General features: G+C 37.0%; 1 protein-coding gene across 2 annotated transcripts in view; it reads right to left on the bottom strand.

The window, feature by feature from the left end:
* The window catches only part of Gen1 (GEN1 Holliday junction 5' flap endonuclease), a 37,943-nt gene that overhangs the window by 5,121 nt on the left and 14,307 nt on the right, over nt 1–18,515 (bottom strand). For both annotated transcript variants that reach the window (XM_005400326.2, XM_005400328.2), the window contains 8 exons: nt 14,997–15,173; nt 13,499–13,609; nt 9,952–10,025; nt 6,765–6,856; nt 5,193–5,343; nt 4,676–4,712; nt 4,512–4,592; nt 3,233–3,363 (listed from right to left, as the gene is read on the bottom strand). In XM_005400326.2, the coding sequence (XP_005400383.1) occupies nt 3,233–3,363; nt 4,512–4,592; nt 4,676–4,712; nt 5,193–5,343; nt 6,765–6,856; nt 9,952–10,025; nt 13,499–13,609; nt 14,997–15,173 (854 nt within the window). The remainder of the gene's footprint in view (nt 1–3,232; nt 3,364–4,511; nt 4,593–4,675; nt 4,713–5,192; nt 5,344–6,764; nt 6,857–9,951; nt 10,026–13,498; nt 13,610–14,996; nt 15,174–18,515) is intronic.

The raw sequence follows: 18,515 nt of genomic DNA, 5'->3' as shown, positions 1-18,515 counted from the left end.
TCTTCCTACCTGTACTCTCTTGATAGTTTAACTATATTAAATATGCTAGTCTGGGTAATAGAGGTTGTATTTCTAGTGGTTCTCTAAAAGCTAATAAATAGTGATAATATGCCAAAACTCTCAAAGAATGCATTTAAACATACATTAGTTTAAATATACTTGTAGTAAATCTCTAAATGAATACTAAGAAGTGTAGTTATATTTGTATAATTTTTTTTTATTATGTTAGCCAAATGTATCAATTTCTGTGCCATTACTGTCTAGAATTCCCCTGAATCTCATGTACTTAGAGGTAAGGTTTTTGGAGGGTAATTGGATCAGGGAACTCTATACTCACCAGTGGATTAATCTGTTGGTAAGTTCATAGCTAAATGTGCTGTAAGGAGGTGGGGCAAAATTGTAGGAGGTATTTAGCTGGGGGCATGTCTCTGCAGGATATCTCTCCCTGGCTCTACCCTTTTCTCCCTGCTTCTTAGCTGCCACTAGTTGAACAAGTTTCCTCCACCATGTTGTTTTTGGTCTTGGATTTAACCATGAACTGAATGCTCTGAAACCATGAGCCAAAGTAAATCTCTCCTTTGTAATTTTTCCCAGCAATGGAACGGTGACTAATATATGTACTGACTGTTTCTTTTAATCTTCCCCCTAAGTTTTATTTTTCTTATCCTTTCAAGTATATCCTTGAAGAGTGTATGTGTTTTACTGGGCATTCAACCCAGGGTCTTTGCACTGAGTTACATCTTTATTTTCTATTTTGAGACATTGTTGCTAAATTGTCCAGGCAGTACTTGAATTTGCCATTCTCCTGACTCAGTTTCCCAAAGTGCTGGGATTAGAGGTTTGTGTCACCATCCCCAGTTTAAAAATGCTTATAATGAAGGCCTACAGGGGTAAAATTTCTTAGTCTGAAAAATGCCTTTTCTGTGAAAAACATTTTTATGATATCTAGGTTGCTAATTATTTCTACTCAGTACTTTGAAACATTACTTCATCATTTTCTGGACTATATTACTGTTAGGGGGCTGGGGTTATAGCTTAGCAGCACAAGTGCCTGCCTGGCAAGCACAAGGTCCTAAGTTCGATTCCCAGTACAAAAACAGAAACAAAAAAAAAAAGGGCTGGGGATTTAGCTCAGTGGCACAGCACCTGCTAGGCAAGCGCAAGGTCATCAGTTTGATTCCCAGTACCGGAAGAAAACCAAAAAAACGAAAACAAAAACAAAAAACAAAGAAATATATTACTGTTATGAAAGATGTGTGCTATCAGGTTGTCATTTCTTTATATTTATCTTTTTTCTCTGATAATTACTCTACAAATTCTTTAGTTTGAAAAATTTTACACCCTTAGAGAAGTACAATGAATATTCAACACCCCTCCAGGGAGACTTCCCAGTGGTTAACATTTGCTGTATCTACTTCTCCATTTAAAACCTGCAAACATGCCTTGTGACATGTTCCCAAATGCTGCAGGTTATTTAGGTACAGGCTTCTCCTCCACAGCAACAATATGTCCCTCATACTCAGGAAATTCACATCAACACTATTATCCAATATACACTGTGTATTAAAATTTCCACAATTATACTTAAAAATGTCTTTTATGGCTTCAGGGAAACTGAAAATCACAATATTTTGCTTAATTTGTCATGCCTCCTTGGGCTCTATTAATCCAGAAAAATTTTCTAGCTTTTTGTTTGATGAAATGTATGTTTCTGAAGAGTTCAGAATGGCAGATCTGAAAAATATTCCTCACTTTGGAACTATTTAAATATTTTCTCCTGATTAGACTCAGATTAAAGTTTTTACAATATTGAGATTATATGGTGCCTTTCTTTAGTTTACTGCAGTAGGAGGGACATGATGTCAGTCTTTTCACTTATTATTGGTCATTATGTATTTAAGTAAGCTGATGTGCACTTGGTAAATTAACCTGTGATGTGATACGTGAAATCATTCCCCGCTTTTTTCTCCAGCAATCTTTCATTCATGGCTTTAACACTCACCAACAATTTTTACTTAAGTGGATTGGTACTTTACAAGATTTTCCTTTTATGCTTGATATCTAAAATAGGCTGGATTTATTTACTGTGCTTATACGTGGAGTGTAATTTGATCTGAAAACTGCTGTTTGCCTTAAGTTTTAGAAAACTCTCAAATGTCATCACTTCAGAAATTACTTTTCCACCTTTCTTTCTGTTAGCCCCTAGAAATATTGGAAACTTTCATATTATTCCCTAAGTTAAAACTTTGAAGTAACTTTTATCTGAGTCTTTAAGTTGCTTTCTATGATTTGTGATTAGTACTGTCTTCCAGTTCCCTAATTTTTCCTGAACAAATTCAGCCTGAAGTCCTATCATTTTTTATTTGAAAAATATTTTTAAGTTTTTTATATTTTCTGAGATTTATAAGTTCATTTTTATATCCATTCATTTAAAATAGTTTCTATCCACTTTAGTTTTATAATTTCACCTTCTTTTTCTTATGGATATATCTTCATTTCACTGAGCTTTCTAGTATTTTAAAAAGTCAAAAAAACCACCAACAATAACAACAAAAACAACCTTCAGACTGTTGAGTGTTTTATAAACTAGTTTAATATGGTGGAAACTCAAGATACAATTATTAGCTTTTAAAAACTATTATATTTCTTCATATATCACATTTTTTCCTTCTACTCCTTTATCTTTTATCTCTGTCCCATACCTACTTCTCCAGTTCTTGTTGAATATTTTCCAGCTGTGTTGTTTTAGTCACCTACTCCAGGCTCTAATATGACAGGAACAGAGGAACTCCAGCCTGGCCACTAGTTTTAATAAGCAAGTCTGACTCCATCAGTAGCTTGCACTTTTGGCATCCCTTATTTTTTGCTCCATATGAACTCAGCCCCCACACGACACATGACATTGCCGCTCCAGATCTAGGGAATTCCCAGTTCCAGTTTCCTATCCACCTTATACTTCTACTCTTTTTCTGGTCCACTGAAATGGTTATCTTGTTAAGCCTGGCTATCTCTTTTGATATTTTTTCCAATGTATTATTACTATGTGATAAAAGTAGGAAAGTATGTCAAAGGATGAACTTACTATGTTGTCTTGAATGTAAACCCTGTATACACTTTTAATATTCCAGAATGCCTTTCTTCATGAAGACACATATATCCTACTATTAGAGGTACTGAGAAATATTCAAATTGAAGCAAAGTTTTCATCATACAATTCTTAAAGTTTTATTACCGAATTGGCTGTAGTTGATTAGAGTTCCTTCTACCAAATTTTCTTTCTTTCATGTCATAGTGGGTCAAAAGTACCAATAATTTCTCACATGCATAGTGATTGGGCCACTCCATTTTTTCAAGAGTAAATCTCTGTAAAGACAAAAATAAAACATGATTTTTGAAAAAATTTCTTGGGGACAACCACTATCATTCTCACAGTGACTTCATGAGATAAATACTATTTTTTTTTTGAGGTAGCATATCCAGGGTCACACTGTAAATGACTGTCCAAATTTACATCTGTGTCCTTGATTTCACATTTCAATCATTCTGTAAAGTATACTGTCTCACAGGAATATACCTGTCTTGGTTACTTTTTTCTCTCATTGCTGAGACAAAATACCTGATACTCAGAATTAAGGAAGGAAAGGTTTATTTAGCTCACAGTTTGTGGTGGTTTCAGTCCATACTTGGCTGGCTCCGAGGCAGGCTGGCACACGGCAGAGGGCAACAGTTCATGATGGCCGAAAACAGCAAAAGCAACAAGAGCAAAGAGGGAGGAGCAGGAGCAGAGAGCAAGCCTCTTTCCATTCCTTATATTGCATGCAAACTACCCACCCCAGGGTGGGTGTAGCACTCACACCCATAATCCCAGCATGGGACCATGGATCAATCATAAACTCTAGAAGCCTACTCCATGACTGCATGAAGTTTTGCAGGGACATCCAGACACAAACCATAACAATAACCGATCCTGACATTCTATAGTCATGAACCTCTCATTCTCAAACATATGGATACAGTATGCCTATATATGGTTACTAAGACATATCCTAAAAATAGTGTAACTGGGGTTTAAAGTCTGGCTATCAGGTCAAGGAGTAAAAGTTAAAAGAAAATGCTGAAAGCCATGCCTGGTGGCCCACACTTGTAATTCCAGGTTCTTAGGAGGCTAAGGGAGAATGGTAAGTTGAAAGCCAGCCTGGACAAGATCTCCAAATTAGCAAGATCTCAAATTAAGGAAAAAAAAAAGGGATGCGAGGCTGCAGGATGATGTAGTGATGTAGTTCAGTGGTACAGCACTTGTCTAGCATGCACAAGGCCCTGAGTTCAATCATGAGTACTGGGGGAAAAAAAAGAAAGAAAAGAAACACTGACAACTGTATGGACAATCAAAAACTGTCTTTTAATTTTTGAACCTGACAAATCCATCAAAGTGAATAATCAAAGTGAATATTCCATACTATCTTTCCATTATCTACCTTCATATTAAACAAGAAGAATTTATTTTCAAATACCTGAAACAATAATAAATCAGGTCGTTGGTACCTGATTACTCCCACTAACTTGTTCTTGTTCAAAAGGAATTCTTGAATAACCTAGCCAAAAGAGGAAAAAGTAATATGAATTGAGACTTTAAACTTTTATGAAATTCACACACAACTGAATTAGTGTTCATTACCTCATGGAACGGGAATCCCTCACAACTGCAAGCCTTTCTGAAAATAATGTACATACTGTTATTATTACAATCAAACAATGTTAGACTGAAATAATCCCACCCAGTCTCTCATTTATAAAAAGTATCATGTACTATATATTAAACAGTCATCAAGCATCTCTTTGGGTAGTATTAAATTATCCTCCTTTGAGATATGTGAGGCTTTTTTTTAACAAAAATCAAGAAAAAAAATATTTGAACACTTTGGGAAGGTGAGGCAGGACGATTTCAAGTTTGAGTTCCATCTGAGGAACTTAGTGAAACCCTGTCTAAAAATTAAAGGGCTGGGGATATAGTTTAATAGGAAGGTCTTGGGTTCAATCCCTAATTCTGGAACCCACACACAAAAAAAGGTATATAGGAAGGATGATTAATCTAGACATGTCACATGTCAGGAAAGATTATGTGGAAATAATTTAACCACAGATATACATACAGGTCATGCCAAAAAAAGAAAAGTTTTCTAACAACAACTTACATCTTAATATTGTTCTCTACTCCACTTAGTTGCCTATCATGTTCTGTCTGATGCCATTCACAAGGACAGCAGTACTTGTAATCATGTGGTTCACAGTATCTATCACTTTTGCATAACTGGCATCCATTACGTTCATGATCCTTTGGTGAACCTTCATGCAGACATAAAAAAAATATAATTTTCACTACCTTTTTAATACTTCTTTTGCATACATTTTTTTTTGCTATTGTCTAAATTTTCAAAAGTCAATACTGGGACCGGGGATATAGCTCAGTGGCACAAGCACCTGCCTGGCAAGCACAAGGCCCTGAGTTCAATTCCTGGTACCAAAAAAAAAAAAAAAAGAAGTTAATACTGCCTAGCACAGTGCATATTGTAAAGGTTTCAACACATTTGGGTTGTACAAATAATGAATACCACAGTAATTCTTAGGATAAAATAGACTCTGAGCTGTTAGTATCACAGGACATTAAAAGAATTACTATCCTACTTGAAAGTATTAATTTTTGAACTGGAATTATATATTTATCATAATAATAGAAAATGTTCTGCTTTACTTCATAGCTACATGCTAGAAAAGTAGAATGTAATTATTAGCAAAAAAGATGACTTACTTAACTGAGTAGTTCATCAACTGCTTTCTTTAATGAACATATTAAAACAACATATCAGTTAATTACCTTCACCAGTGCCTAGCTTCCAGTTATGCTTGGAATATCAACTAATTATGACTACAGCACCCGTGTAGAGCTCTAGTTTCCTCTACATAAGTGTGACTGCTTTCATCACTGTTTTTAAAATATGGAGAATACAAACCTAAAACTGTCACTTATAAGTTATCAAAACACTAATGGAATGGTACCTTGTTTATAAAAACATTCATTTCCTTCCTTGATTTCACCTATAATTTAATAATGTTCATGAAAAACACTTGTTAAAACTTGTAAAGCTGTAATACTTGTAAATACTTGTAATACTTGTAATACTTGTAAAGTTGAATTTTTTTTAAGAAATAAACTAATATGATTTCTTCACTGCTCTGGGACTGAAAGACCTTGGTGGCCCTGCTCATGTTCAGTGGTTTCTCTTTTTTTAACCCAAACTAAGGATGATCCAACCTATTTTCATCTAGAGTGAATATCCAATAGAAATTACTTGTAAGTAACCATCTTGATACACAATAGAAATGTAAGACAATGAAGAATCACGTTAGTATATAAAAATAAATCATTGATACATAAACAAATGGTTTCAGTTTCTCCCACCCCACTTACATTTTCCCTTAAAATGGATTTATACATTGAAAATACGGTAACTTAAAATTCTGAGTAATTTGGTATTATAGTTTGAAACTGCACTTATGTTTGTCATTTATATTATTTCATTCAACATTTACTGAGTACTTACTATATATATGTAACTTTTGACTTTATGGCATTCCCTACTAGTGGTGAAGGCAATTTAAAAGCCTTCAAAGTGCTACTAATAAAGTTATGAGAAAATATTAGCACAGGAATGGAAATGTGGACATTAGACTCTAACACTCAAGAGATACTCTCTGTGTCTGCTTACCTGGATGGGAACACACAGAGCAATGGGCCAGTTTTTTAGCTACTTGTGGCTGTGGAATGGAGTGACATGATTTTTCATTCCACTGATTAAACCTTTAATAGAAAATGGTTTAAAAAGAGAAGAAAAAGAAATAAGGTCACAAAATGCCTCTTCTTAAATGTCAGTTTAATCTATTTCCTTTCATCTGCCCAACCATTTCCGTTTTGATGATAAATTTAATGACCTACCCCTGGAAAACCCTGTTACAAACTTTAAATGTGGTCTCTGGGACAGCAGAGTTGTGAAAGCAGGGAGAGGGCATCTATACTTATTTCTACGTATCTGTACACTGTAAATGTACACCTAGTCATATATACACTCAGCGTTTCCTTAAAAGAAGCTTGCAAGGCAGCAACATGTACGAGAATATTCTGTATGTCTTTTTTTCTCTTCTCCGTGTGCCAGAGTATAAAACAAACAGAATCCTGTACGTGACTATTCTTCTATATTAAAAGATAATACACCTGCATGTGGTGGTGCACATCTGTAATCTCAGCATTTGGGAGGCTGAGGCAGTAGAATTGCCCACAAGTTCAAGGCCAGCCTGAACTGCATAGTGGGACCCTGTCTCAAAAAAAAACAACACAAAAAACCCAAACAAGACAAAATAAAAAAGATAATGTATAAACCCAAACACAACATTAAGCTTTTGGGTAAAATCTGTTTCAAAAGTCTGGATCATTTAATTTCTCATACAAATAGTAAAAAAACACTTGTTTAATAAAAGATTTTAGAAATGCATATATTACTAAGATTCAAATAAAAGTTAATTTAATTTCTGGCTAAACTTCCAGGTTAACTTAAAACTACCGAGGACAGTTATGTACTAATCATAAAACATTAAGAATTATGAATTTTGTTCATTTACTTATAGAAATTAAAGATATAATTAAAAGCTAAATTATTTCTTCAATTCATTGGGTAATGTTTGGTACTTAAGAGTTATGGTTCAGCTATTGGAATTTGTCTTATTCACTATAAAGACCAAGCAAGATCTTGCTAAAAACTGGCATTAATTTCAATAATAGAGCTTCAAATATTAAAAAAACTAGGAAAAAATCAGCCTGAAGTATAAAATTAGAAATGGACAATTTGGGCCGGAGATATAGCTCAGTGGCACAGTGCCTGCCTGCCAAGCACAATGCCCTGAGTTGAATTTCCAATACCAAACAAACAAATAAAGAAGAAGGGATTATTAGAAAAAAAAAATACAATTTTATCACTGTTAGAACAAAAACTGCTTTGTTGGGCATGTTGGCACACACCTATAATTCCAGTACTTGGGAGGCCGAGGCAGGACCATAGCAAGTTCGAGGCCAGCCTGAGCTACAAAGTGAGTTCAAGGACAGCCTGAACTGCAGAGTGAGACCCTGTCTCAAAAAGACCAAATGTTGCCAAAAGTACATTTTGCTAAAACTCTTTCTATATGAATGGCTTGAAGTTAGCCAACTGCCATATTTGCTTGCTTCTCCTTTCTTTTTTTATTCTTTATAATTCCCAGTGACTCTTTCACTCACACCAATCCTGAAGTACACCTCTTCCTTCCTATCACTGATGTCACCAGTGGGTCTACTGATGTCTTAGAGCTATTAAAAACTTTACAGTAGAAGAAAAGCTGTTATAGGGAGTGCAGTGATTTAAAAACTCTGCCTTGGCCATTACATCTTCCACCACGGTGTCTCTTTTCAGGCCCTCAGCATCTCAAACCTATCACAGGCTACAACTATTATTCTCCTAGTGTCCTGGTTCCTGTCTTATTCTACACCCTATTATTATTAATTTTCATAAATCACCACTTTCATCAAATAAATACAATTTACATGCTTTTAAGAGAGTAAACAGGACAGTTTGAAAACTTCATCATAATGTATACAGTAAGAGCTTGCCTTATCAATGTTCAAGTTGGGAACTTCCATAGATAAAAATGAACCTCACATTACAAACATTCCTAGATGTGAACAAATCATGGAAGTAGCTCACGTGTCTGCCAGATATTGTTACAGTCACGCTGCTGTGTGTTTACAGCAGTGTGAATAGTGTACAGTAGTACAGACAGTCAGGGACTTACTGTATTTTTGTGTGTGTTTGGCTTTTTTATGCTTTACATTGTCATTTGTGTCAAAGGTGTGTAAGACTCGTTTGGTTGCATTTGCGAACAAATCCAACTTATAAACATTCTCCCCAACAGGGAGCTGGGGACTTACTATGTACTCACTGACTCTCTCAAGACGCAGAATCTGGGGCAAACTCACAGCTGCACAACAATGTGTAGTCAAGTGAAAGTACCTCAATTGCTTCTCATGTGGAACACACCACCGACACTTCATCTATACAAAGTAAACACACTACCAAAGCTTTAAATATAGCTGGATATGGTAGCATATGCTTGTAATCCTAGCACTCAGGAGGTTGAGGCAGGAGAATCACTCTGAGTTTGAGGCCAGCATGAGCTACATAGTGAGTTCAAGGCAGGCCTCAACTATATAGCCAGACCCTGTCTCAGAAAACCAAAAAAGAGAAGTGTTAAATATATATCTAAAATGACTTAAATGTCACGTTTATCTAACATAGCCTGTAACACCTGTGTCATGGACGAGGTCATGCACCCTGCCGTTGTGCCCCTTACTCAGGAGGCAAAGGGGGGTACGGTGAGGCTGAGCTCAGCCTGGGCAACACAGTGGGAACAGCTACAAAACAAAAAAGCCTGTGGCAAAATACATAGTGATTAATAAAAAGCATTTGCCACTGTGAGTCTGTGTTCAGTGAGTTAATATATTTCTAGCTCAGCGTGGTGGCGTATGTCTGTTATCCCAGCACTCAGGAGGCTGAGGCAAGAGGATCACCCACAAGGTGGAGGTCAGCCTGGGCTACATAGTGAGACCCTATCTTAAAACAAATAAACAAACAAAACCACCACCAGTAACAAAAAAAAAATATATTTCTAACTATACAATGTGGCCTAGAACATATATTCTCACCCTTACATTGGAAAACTTCAGAAAATGAAATGAAATATTTGAAATGAAAACTTAGAGCACTTAAAAATATGAAAATCCTCTTTTGGAAAGTATAATCTTTTTTTAATACTCATTATTAAGTTCAAGAAAAAGAAAAGTCCAATGTGGAAGAAAAAGCAATTTGTAGTTACCTCTGAAGCAAACTTTCCCCTTTCAAAATCTGTATAAGTTTTAGTGCTTGCTCTTTTCCAACTCCAGGAACTCCCTTTCAGAAAATGGGAAAAAAATGCAAATGTTAATCACTAGGGAGTGACTAAATAAAGTGCAGCAGATCAACTCAGCCTAAGACCCTGCAGCTGAAACGAAAGAATATGAGCTGGATGTGGCAGAGCAAGCCTGTCATCCCAGCACTCAGCAGGCAGAGGCAGAAGGATTGCTGTGAGTTGAGGCCAGCTTGGGCCACAAAGTGAGTTGAAGGCCAGCCTGAACTGAAGAGTGAGACCCGGTCTCAAAAAGACAAAAAGAAAAAAAAGAAACAAAGAATATAAAACCCTGTGTGTGTCTTAGTTACTTTTCTCATTGCTGAGACAAAGTATCTGGCACCTAAAAGAGGAAAGGTTTATGATAGCTCACAGTTTGTAGAGGTCTCAGTTGATAGTTGGCTGGCTCCAAGCCAGGGTGGAGTGCCCGAGGGCATCACAGAAGAGAAAAACACAGCACATGGTGTAGAAGACAGGAAGCAGGAGGCAGCAAAAGCAGCAAGAGCAAGAGATGGTAGCAACCCTCTTTCTGTCACTTATATTCTACTCAGGATATATGCCCTTAGGGCAGGTAGCACTCACACCCACACTCACAGGTGGGCCTTCTCATTATCTACACCCAGAACTGAACCAAACCCCTTCTCATTATCTACACCCAGAACTGAACCAAACCCATCAGTGGACTAGTTTAGTCATCACATACCCTAGATCCAGCTGCTCTGAAAAGCCCCACCTATGACCACAGGCCATAACAGTGCATAGTGGTAAGAAATACCCTGCAGGATATACCTTAATGTACAAAATGAAATTGTCATGTATGGTTTGATATAGGTTTGTAAATTAAACAGCAATTAGATTGTTAGTTCATATAAACAAAAAAATTCAGAGTTATATCTCTAACCACTGACACTATTTTAGGGGAAAAAGGGACATAATTTTAGATGGCTTTCACTTACTATGTTATTTTGATGATGTTTCAATTTGTCCTAACTTTGTTATATTTATAATTAAAGTCATGTGTATTTCATTTTATGGATATTTAATACTTAAAGACCAGGACATTCAAAAAACAAAGAAAGAAAAGAGTTCCAAGTTAACTCTTAATGCTAAAAACTTATTAGAATGTTGATTTCAAAAATTAAAATTTATACATGGAAATTATATACATAAACATATATTCACATCACAACTTCTGGCCTGAGTCTCCTGGCTCTTGTTGGTTTATGATTATGTCCTTATAAGTAAGACTGCTGCTTAGCCACCATGCACCAAGATAGCTATACCAGTGTTAAAATACTTCCAGACTAGCCAATGAACAGCACAAGAACCCTGCATGCTTCCAACCACTTATATCCAGACTCCAACGACTAAAAAGCTATTCCACCGCATAGAAGAGTCCACTCCCAAGTCCGTTCCATCTCTATACCCTACAGCCTGTACCTTTCACATACTAGAAATATATACTGTATAAAAAATTTATATAAAAATAACATGTTATATATAATATAAATATCTCTGAAAATTTATATATAAAATTTTTTTATGGTCCTGGGGTTTGAACCTAGGATCTTAGTAGTAAGTTACACACCCCCACCCCCAACTTCTTTAGGACAAGGTCTCCCTAAGTCATCCAGGCTGAGTTTAACTTGTGACCCTCCCGCCTCAGCCTCCCAGAATGTTGGGATTATAGGCATGCACCATTATTCTCAGATGTTAGATATTTTGAATATCATCCACCTCATATTAGCTTTTAGCTACATCTCGAATCTTCTAAAGGCAAATCATGTTACTACATAGTCTCAAAAATCTTTAAAAACATAAAGACATAGCCACCTTGGTACCAACACAAAAACATCAAAATAGCTAAGGTTTAATGTATAATATAAATATCACTGCAGCTAAAGTGGTTTTTTGTGAGTTCAAGTTCACAAAGGTGTTAGATTCAACAAGGGGTTTTTCTAGATTTGAAATGATATAACTACACATGGGAAATAAGGGTCTTTTATTTCAGAAAGAAAATTACAATAATGGTTTTGATATTTAAAGTTTGCTTTGCTCCTACTTTTTCTTAACTGTTAAAAAAAATTCTTGATTTCTATATCTGGCCACTAGACATGTATTAGAAAACAGGGCTATTTTACTATTCTGCTATTTTATTCCCTTCTTCTAAGCTTAAGTGTCTTGGTTACTTTTCTTATTGTGGAGACAAAGTACCCAACACCAAAGTTAAAGGGAGAAAGATACACAGGTTGTAGAGGTTTCAGTCCATATTGGCTGGCTCCAAGGCAGGGTGGCAGGGTAGGGTTGCATCACAGAGGACAAACAGTCCATGGCAAGCAGAAGGGAGCAAAGCAGCAAGCAGTGAACAGCAGGCAGCAGTGAAGAAGCAGCAGAAGCACCTTCTTTCTGTCTCTCTATAGTCTACCCAGGCTGTAAGCCTATTGTCTGAGCCATACACACCCAGGGTGGGGCATCCTTAATCCAGTATCACAGATCCTAGATCCAGCCACCTCTGAGAAGCCACACCTATGACTGCACAAGCCTAAGGGGACACCTAGATACAAGTCACAACGCAAGTGAAAAAAATTATACTGCACTTTTTTGTACTTGTCTTGGGAATAGAGGTAAAATGAGAGATTTGTAAGGATACAAAGATGATCAATAGGGACATAGTGAGGGGAATATATAGTAAGACATACAAGTCCAGTTGTATTTATTTTAAATATAGTATGAGATTATCCTCATTTTTAATTTATTACATCTCCTATTAACGTTGTTTGTTAAAGTACTATATTATGCACTGTAACATAAAAATAAAATGTTTCCATAAACAAAAGCCCTGTGTGATGCTAAGAGGCATGAAAGTATGAATGGGTTATTTCCATAATCACGTTGCTGAGCAACAATAACAACAATGAACATGTGTACAACTGGTAAAATGCAATGATACTGAACACTAAAAAACCAGACAAAACAATGACAGCAACTAGCATTGACATTCTACAAGAAAAGATCTATTCCTATACTCTTATTTTTAAAATTCTTTTAGTTTTTTGAGACAGGGTACATAGCTCAGGTTGACCTTGAACTATGCAGCCCAGACTGGCTTTGAACTTGCAGTGATCCTCCTGCCTCAGCCTTCAGAATGCTGGGAGTACAGGCATGCACCACAATGTCTGCTTACATTCCTTTAAAAAGGTAGTCAAATTTGAATGTGAATCTCTTCATATGGGTTAATGGTTTACCTGAGGTTCAAACTGTGGCACTATATACTATGCTATCCACATTTACATTCAGTGTCACAAGTCAGCTTTTAAACTCCTTGTGAATTATTATTTTAGTTATACTATGGCTTAGTATGCCATTTATATTTTAAATTAGATCCTGAATCATATAACCATATCACACTCATATTTATACAGGACACAAGATACCAAAAAGGCACACACTCTAAATAGTAAGTATGACTTCAGCTTGCCTTTGGAAGGTAATCACATCCAAGAAGTATGGCTAGTCCAACCAGAGTATCTCTGTCCAAGCCTAGTTTATTCTTGATAGATGACATTGTATAACAGTCAACATGTGGGTCCTGAAGAAAGTAGAGCTTTAGTTTAATCTTCAAAGGTAAGTGCTTACATATTAAGTAATACTATAAAAATAATTTGTGAGTTATCTTTAAATGTTTATTTTAAAAATTTAAATAGGAAAATTATACTGATCTCTGAAATCTTAATAGAATCTGACACTTAAATAATTTGCAACATTTGCCCCCAAGAGTATGCCTAGACATCTACGTTAATAATACACACCTTTTCAATGACTGGGTACTAATGGATCACATGGGCTCTGAGCCAGTGCTTTTCAATGGAGGCACTGTTAGCATCTTGGCAGGGATAAAAGGATTGTTATAAAAGGAGTAGGAGGTTAGCTTATCTGGTCTTAATCTGACAAAGGTCTATGTGTAGGATCCCTACCCAACTCCCTGCCTCTAAACCGTGTAAAGAACCACTTTCGTATCAGTGAATATTTGGTTGTTGGCTAAATTTTTGTAATTATTAACAATGTTACACCGAATATCCTGTCTGTATATCTCTTCTTGCACACCTAGAGGTGTTTCTTGGTTAAAGTTCACATACAACTTTGTGATATAGTAATTCACATTTGGAAGAGTTTTAACTATATAGCAATGATTTAAAATTTTAAAACTTTATTTTAGGTGATATACAAAATACAAAAAACCATATTTACAAAATACATATAACATTTTGATACACATATACCTGTAATGCTTAAACCAAGTAAATCATATCTACCTCCTCAAACATGTATTTATGGAGAAAACTTTCAAAATCCTCTTTAGATTTTTGAAATATAAGGGCTGAGCAAAAAATATGGTATGTGTTTAAATAAAAAATTATGACAGTAAAAGACACAGTGTTATTCCCCGCCACCCCAGCAAGTATTGCCTCTTTCTTTTAACATGCCAATTGTTCTTGCCACCTCCTGAAGCAGTATTGGAAGTACTCTTCTTTGAGTGTCTTTAGGATCTAGGATAAAAACTGTGGTGAATACTATTGCTGAGTGCCACCCAATGAAAAGGCAGGCTCATGAAAACATGATGGTGTGTCCTTCTACCGTACTGACTGAATCTAGTATGTGAGACTGCTGTTTTTTTCTCCAAATGGACCGCGAAAGGTAAGCATTTTGAATTGATGCAGGACACCAAGGCAGCCAAAACAGTCCAAATGAGGACACTCACAAAAGAAGACTTCCAGAACTGCTTCAGAAGGTGGCAAGAATGATGGGATGAGTGTATCTTGAAGCAAGGGGGAAAATACTGACAGGGAAACACTTTTATTTATTTAACAATTGCTATTTGCCAGGGATTATGGGAAATATTTTTTCATATATATTTTCATTTAATCAGCCCCTTTAAAAAGGTAACTTGTAAACAAATACCAAAGAAAGAACAGTACCTTTGGATTCATGGTGAAATTCCTATAGACAGTCTGGGCCCCGTAGAGGAAAGCATCTCCGTCATTAGTGAGGCAGCCATCAACACGACCACCAGCATCCAGGTGAGCACACATGGCCTCAGCCTCCCCCGCCGCCTGCACCCAGGGTACTCCTAAGCACTCCAGCATCTCTAGACACTGAGGCCAAAACAGGAGCAAGAAAGTAAAGATCCTTTTATTACTGACTCCTTCACTGTGTAATTTCTGTTAGTAGTAATAATAATAGTAGCCATTTAGGTGTTTGAAAATTAATGTTGAAGAAACACTTGCAAATTTTGGTGGCATGGAGGAACAACTGCAAAATCTTTAAATGTGATAATAAAAATCATATTATGGTTATGTTTCATTTCTAAGAGGCATGTGTTAGACAGAAGCATTTGAATATTGAGAATTATACAGTATTATCGCTGGATTTGCTTCAAAATAATGTGGGAGTAAGGTGTGGCCAAAAGCACAGATGAAAAAAGGTGGACCAAGAGTTGCTAACTGTACCACTGGTGATTGTTACTTTGTATTGATTTTGAATTTCCTAAAGTTAAAGTTTGAGGTCAATTACAAAGTAATCTGTATAGACATCTGCTATTGTTTTGTTCAAGGCTATTATCTGCAGATTCAAGAAACAGCTTTAAATAAGAATGGATCACATGAAGACTTAATATGTAAAACTACAACTGCTTTTCTCACATAACTTTTCTGAAGTTCAATATGAACTTTTCTGAAGAAGATGCTGGTCAACAAGGGGCTTGAAGATGTAAAGTTTTATTAGACGCTTTTTCGCATCTTGCTTCCCCTTTACAATGAAATTCTGATGTGGTAAGAAACTACCTAGGGCTCAGTTGCTGGTGTCCTCATATAAAAATCAAATGTCTGTGCAGGATGACTATGTCATTTTGTAACACATCAATCATCTGCTGTTTTCTTTAACCCAGTTGAGCAACTTGCAGGTCACCTGTACTGCCCAGATCATCTTTCTTGTCCTGTGTTGTTGCCCTGGTACTGGGGAATACTGACTGGAAAAGAGGTTATTCACTTGTCCTTTCTGGATAATAACAGAACGAACACGTAGCACTTGGACTAATAATTCACTTGCATGTATATTATATACTGATCACTTCTGCCAGATGTTGCCCAAGTTCTAAAAGACAAAGTACTATGTTGAAAATGTTGCTTTTCAGGACTCTGGCCATATGACTTTAGGGAGGCAGTTTTGTTGCAGGTGCTTCTTCCTTAACTCTAGATTAGAAGCGTCCTTTATAATAGACAAAGCTCAGAGCTCGGGATATAGCTCAGTGGCATAAGCACCTGCCTGGCAAGCGCAAGGTCCTGAGTTCAATCCCCAGTACCGCCAAAAAAAAAAAAAAAACAAAAACCAAAAAATGACTATTTCGGCTTCTTGAGGCATTTGTCATTAAAACTCTTTGCAAAGAAGGAGCACAACAGTTGTGATGAGGCTAGTTGCAATTTCTTCTACCCTATGTGGGTATCATATAGGGTGGAGGTGGTGTTGGAGAATGACTAATTTGTGCTTTTCACATTTAAAAGTTGGCAGTGGATTAGGAGGAAACAGGGCCAACTATAAGAGTACAGAAATAAGAAAACAAGTAAGAACTGACGCAAGATACCTAAAAATATAATTACTGCAATAAACAAAAAGGAAGGGATCAGTTCTCTTAAGAAGAACTAGAGATGCTAGGTATTTTATGTCCCAGGTATGAGGTCTGTGGATATTTCCAGGAACTAATTACATAAGAAAGTAATTATAACCCTGACAGATGTTTCATTCTATTGCTGACAGTCACTAAGGTAAAATATTCAGTAATGTGAAACTTTTTTTGTGGTACCAGGAATCAAACCTAGGAGTGCTCTAGCACTGAGCCACAATTTTCAGCACTGAAAATGACTTTAAAAAAAAAATCATATCAGGATAGAAAATAGACAAAATTTCAGAAGTAGAGAAAAGGTCTAGGAATGTAGCTTGGTGGTAGAGTACCTGCCTAACATGTATGAGGCCCTGGGTTCAATCCCCAGCATGACAAAACAAGCAAAACAAAAGAGTAACAGTGCCAGGCACGGTGGTGCACACCTGTAATCCCAGCACTTGGGAGGTTGAGACAGGAGGACCGTTGTGAGTTCGAGACCAGCCTGGGCTACAAAGTGAGGTCAAGGCCAGCCTGAACTGCATAGTGAGAAAAGAAAAAAAAAAAAAAGAGTAACAGTGATTTCTTGAGAAAATTAAAACCATAACAAAATTTTTGAAAGTAGAGAAAAAGAACCATTAGTTCATGTAATGCCTTTTAAAAGAAATGCAATTTTTAACCTAGACTGAAAAGAAAAAGAGGAAAATGAATTCAAAGCAAATATATGGCACATATCCTCCATATGTAAAGAGCTTGCACAAAGAAAAGAATAACCTTAGAGACAGATGGTTACAACCATCACATGGTTATGGCTATGGTCATGATGACTGTTGCCTGAAGACACTAAAGTAGGCAAGCTGTTTAAACTCATCACTGAAAGAATGACTTTTATTAAATGAAGTAACTTTGTTTTTGTATACTACAAAGACAAATCCACTCACATCCAGCATTCTTGTGAGAGCACTAAAATTGTTTCTCACATTTGTACTCATAAGAGCTACAAATTCCAAAACTTTGGTCTATTGATACCACTTGAGGTAATTTTATCTCAAGTCCCAAATCACAAGAAAAAGCTATATACACAGAAAAATTAAAAGGTAAACAATAAATGCCACCTTGATAATGATTCATAGCTTGACATGGTTCACAACCACCCCATAGATTATGATTTTTATTTTTTTGGTACCAGGAACTGAACTCAGGGCCTTGCGTTTGCCAGGCAGGTGCGGTGCTGGTAAGCTACATCCCCAGCTATGATTTTTTAATAGAATGTGGAGACATGAAACTATATGTATAAGTGAAAAGTCCAGATAAATATTATTTGTACACTCTTACAACCACTCTTTAAAAATACACATTTACAGGCGGGGAGCACCAGTCTTCCGACCGGTAACTCGCTCCCTGCCTCGTAGGCCCCCGGAGGGAGGGCCCTTGGCGCACGGGGAGCCACGGGAGGGGAGTGTTGGTCTTCTGGCAGCTCGCTCCCTGCCTCGTAGGCCCCCCAGAGGGAGGGCCCCCGGTGCAGGTGGAGCCATGGGCGGGGAGCGCCTGTCTTCTGGCTGGCTCACTTCCTGCCTCATAGGCCCCGGGAGGGAGGGCCCCCGGCGCACGGGGAGCCATGCGGCCGCGAGCGCTGTTGCACACTGGCCTTCAGGCCAGCCGCCGCTGCTCAATTGAGAACTATCATGACACAGAGAAACAATGACACAATTGGCCCACCATGCACTGGTTGCAGATGCCCACCTATGGACATGGGTGAATCATTCAAACATGGAAAAACCCCTGGGAATACATGCTATACAAAGGGCCACTTTTGCTCCTGCCATTGAGAACCAGAAAGGTC

The sequence above is a fragment of the Chinchilla lanigera genome, unplaced genomic scaffold (genome assembly GCF_000276665.1).
Source record: "Chinchilla lanigera isolate Chin_1 unplaced genomic scaffold, ChiLan1.0 scaffold00068, whole genome shotgun sequence".
In the NCBI taxonomy this organism is placed as follows: Eukaryota; Metazoa; Chordata; class Mammalia; order Rodentia; family Chinchillidae; genus Chinchilla; species Chinchilla lanigera.
This window is presented reverse-complemented; position numbering and strand designations above follow the sequence as displayed.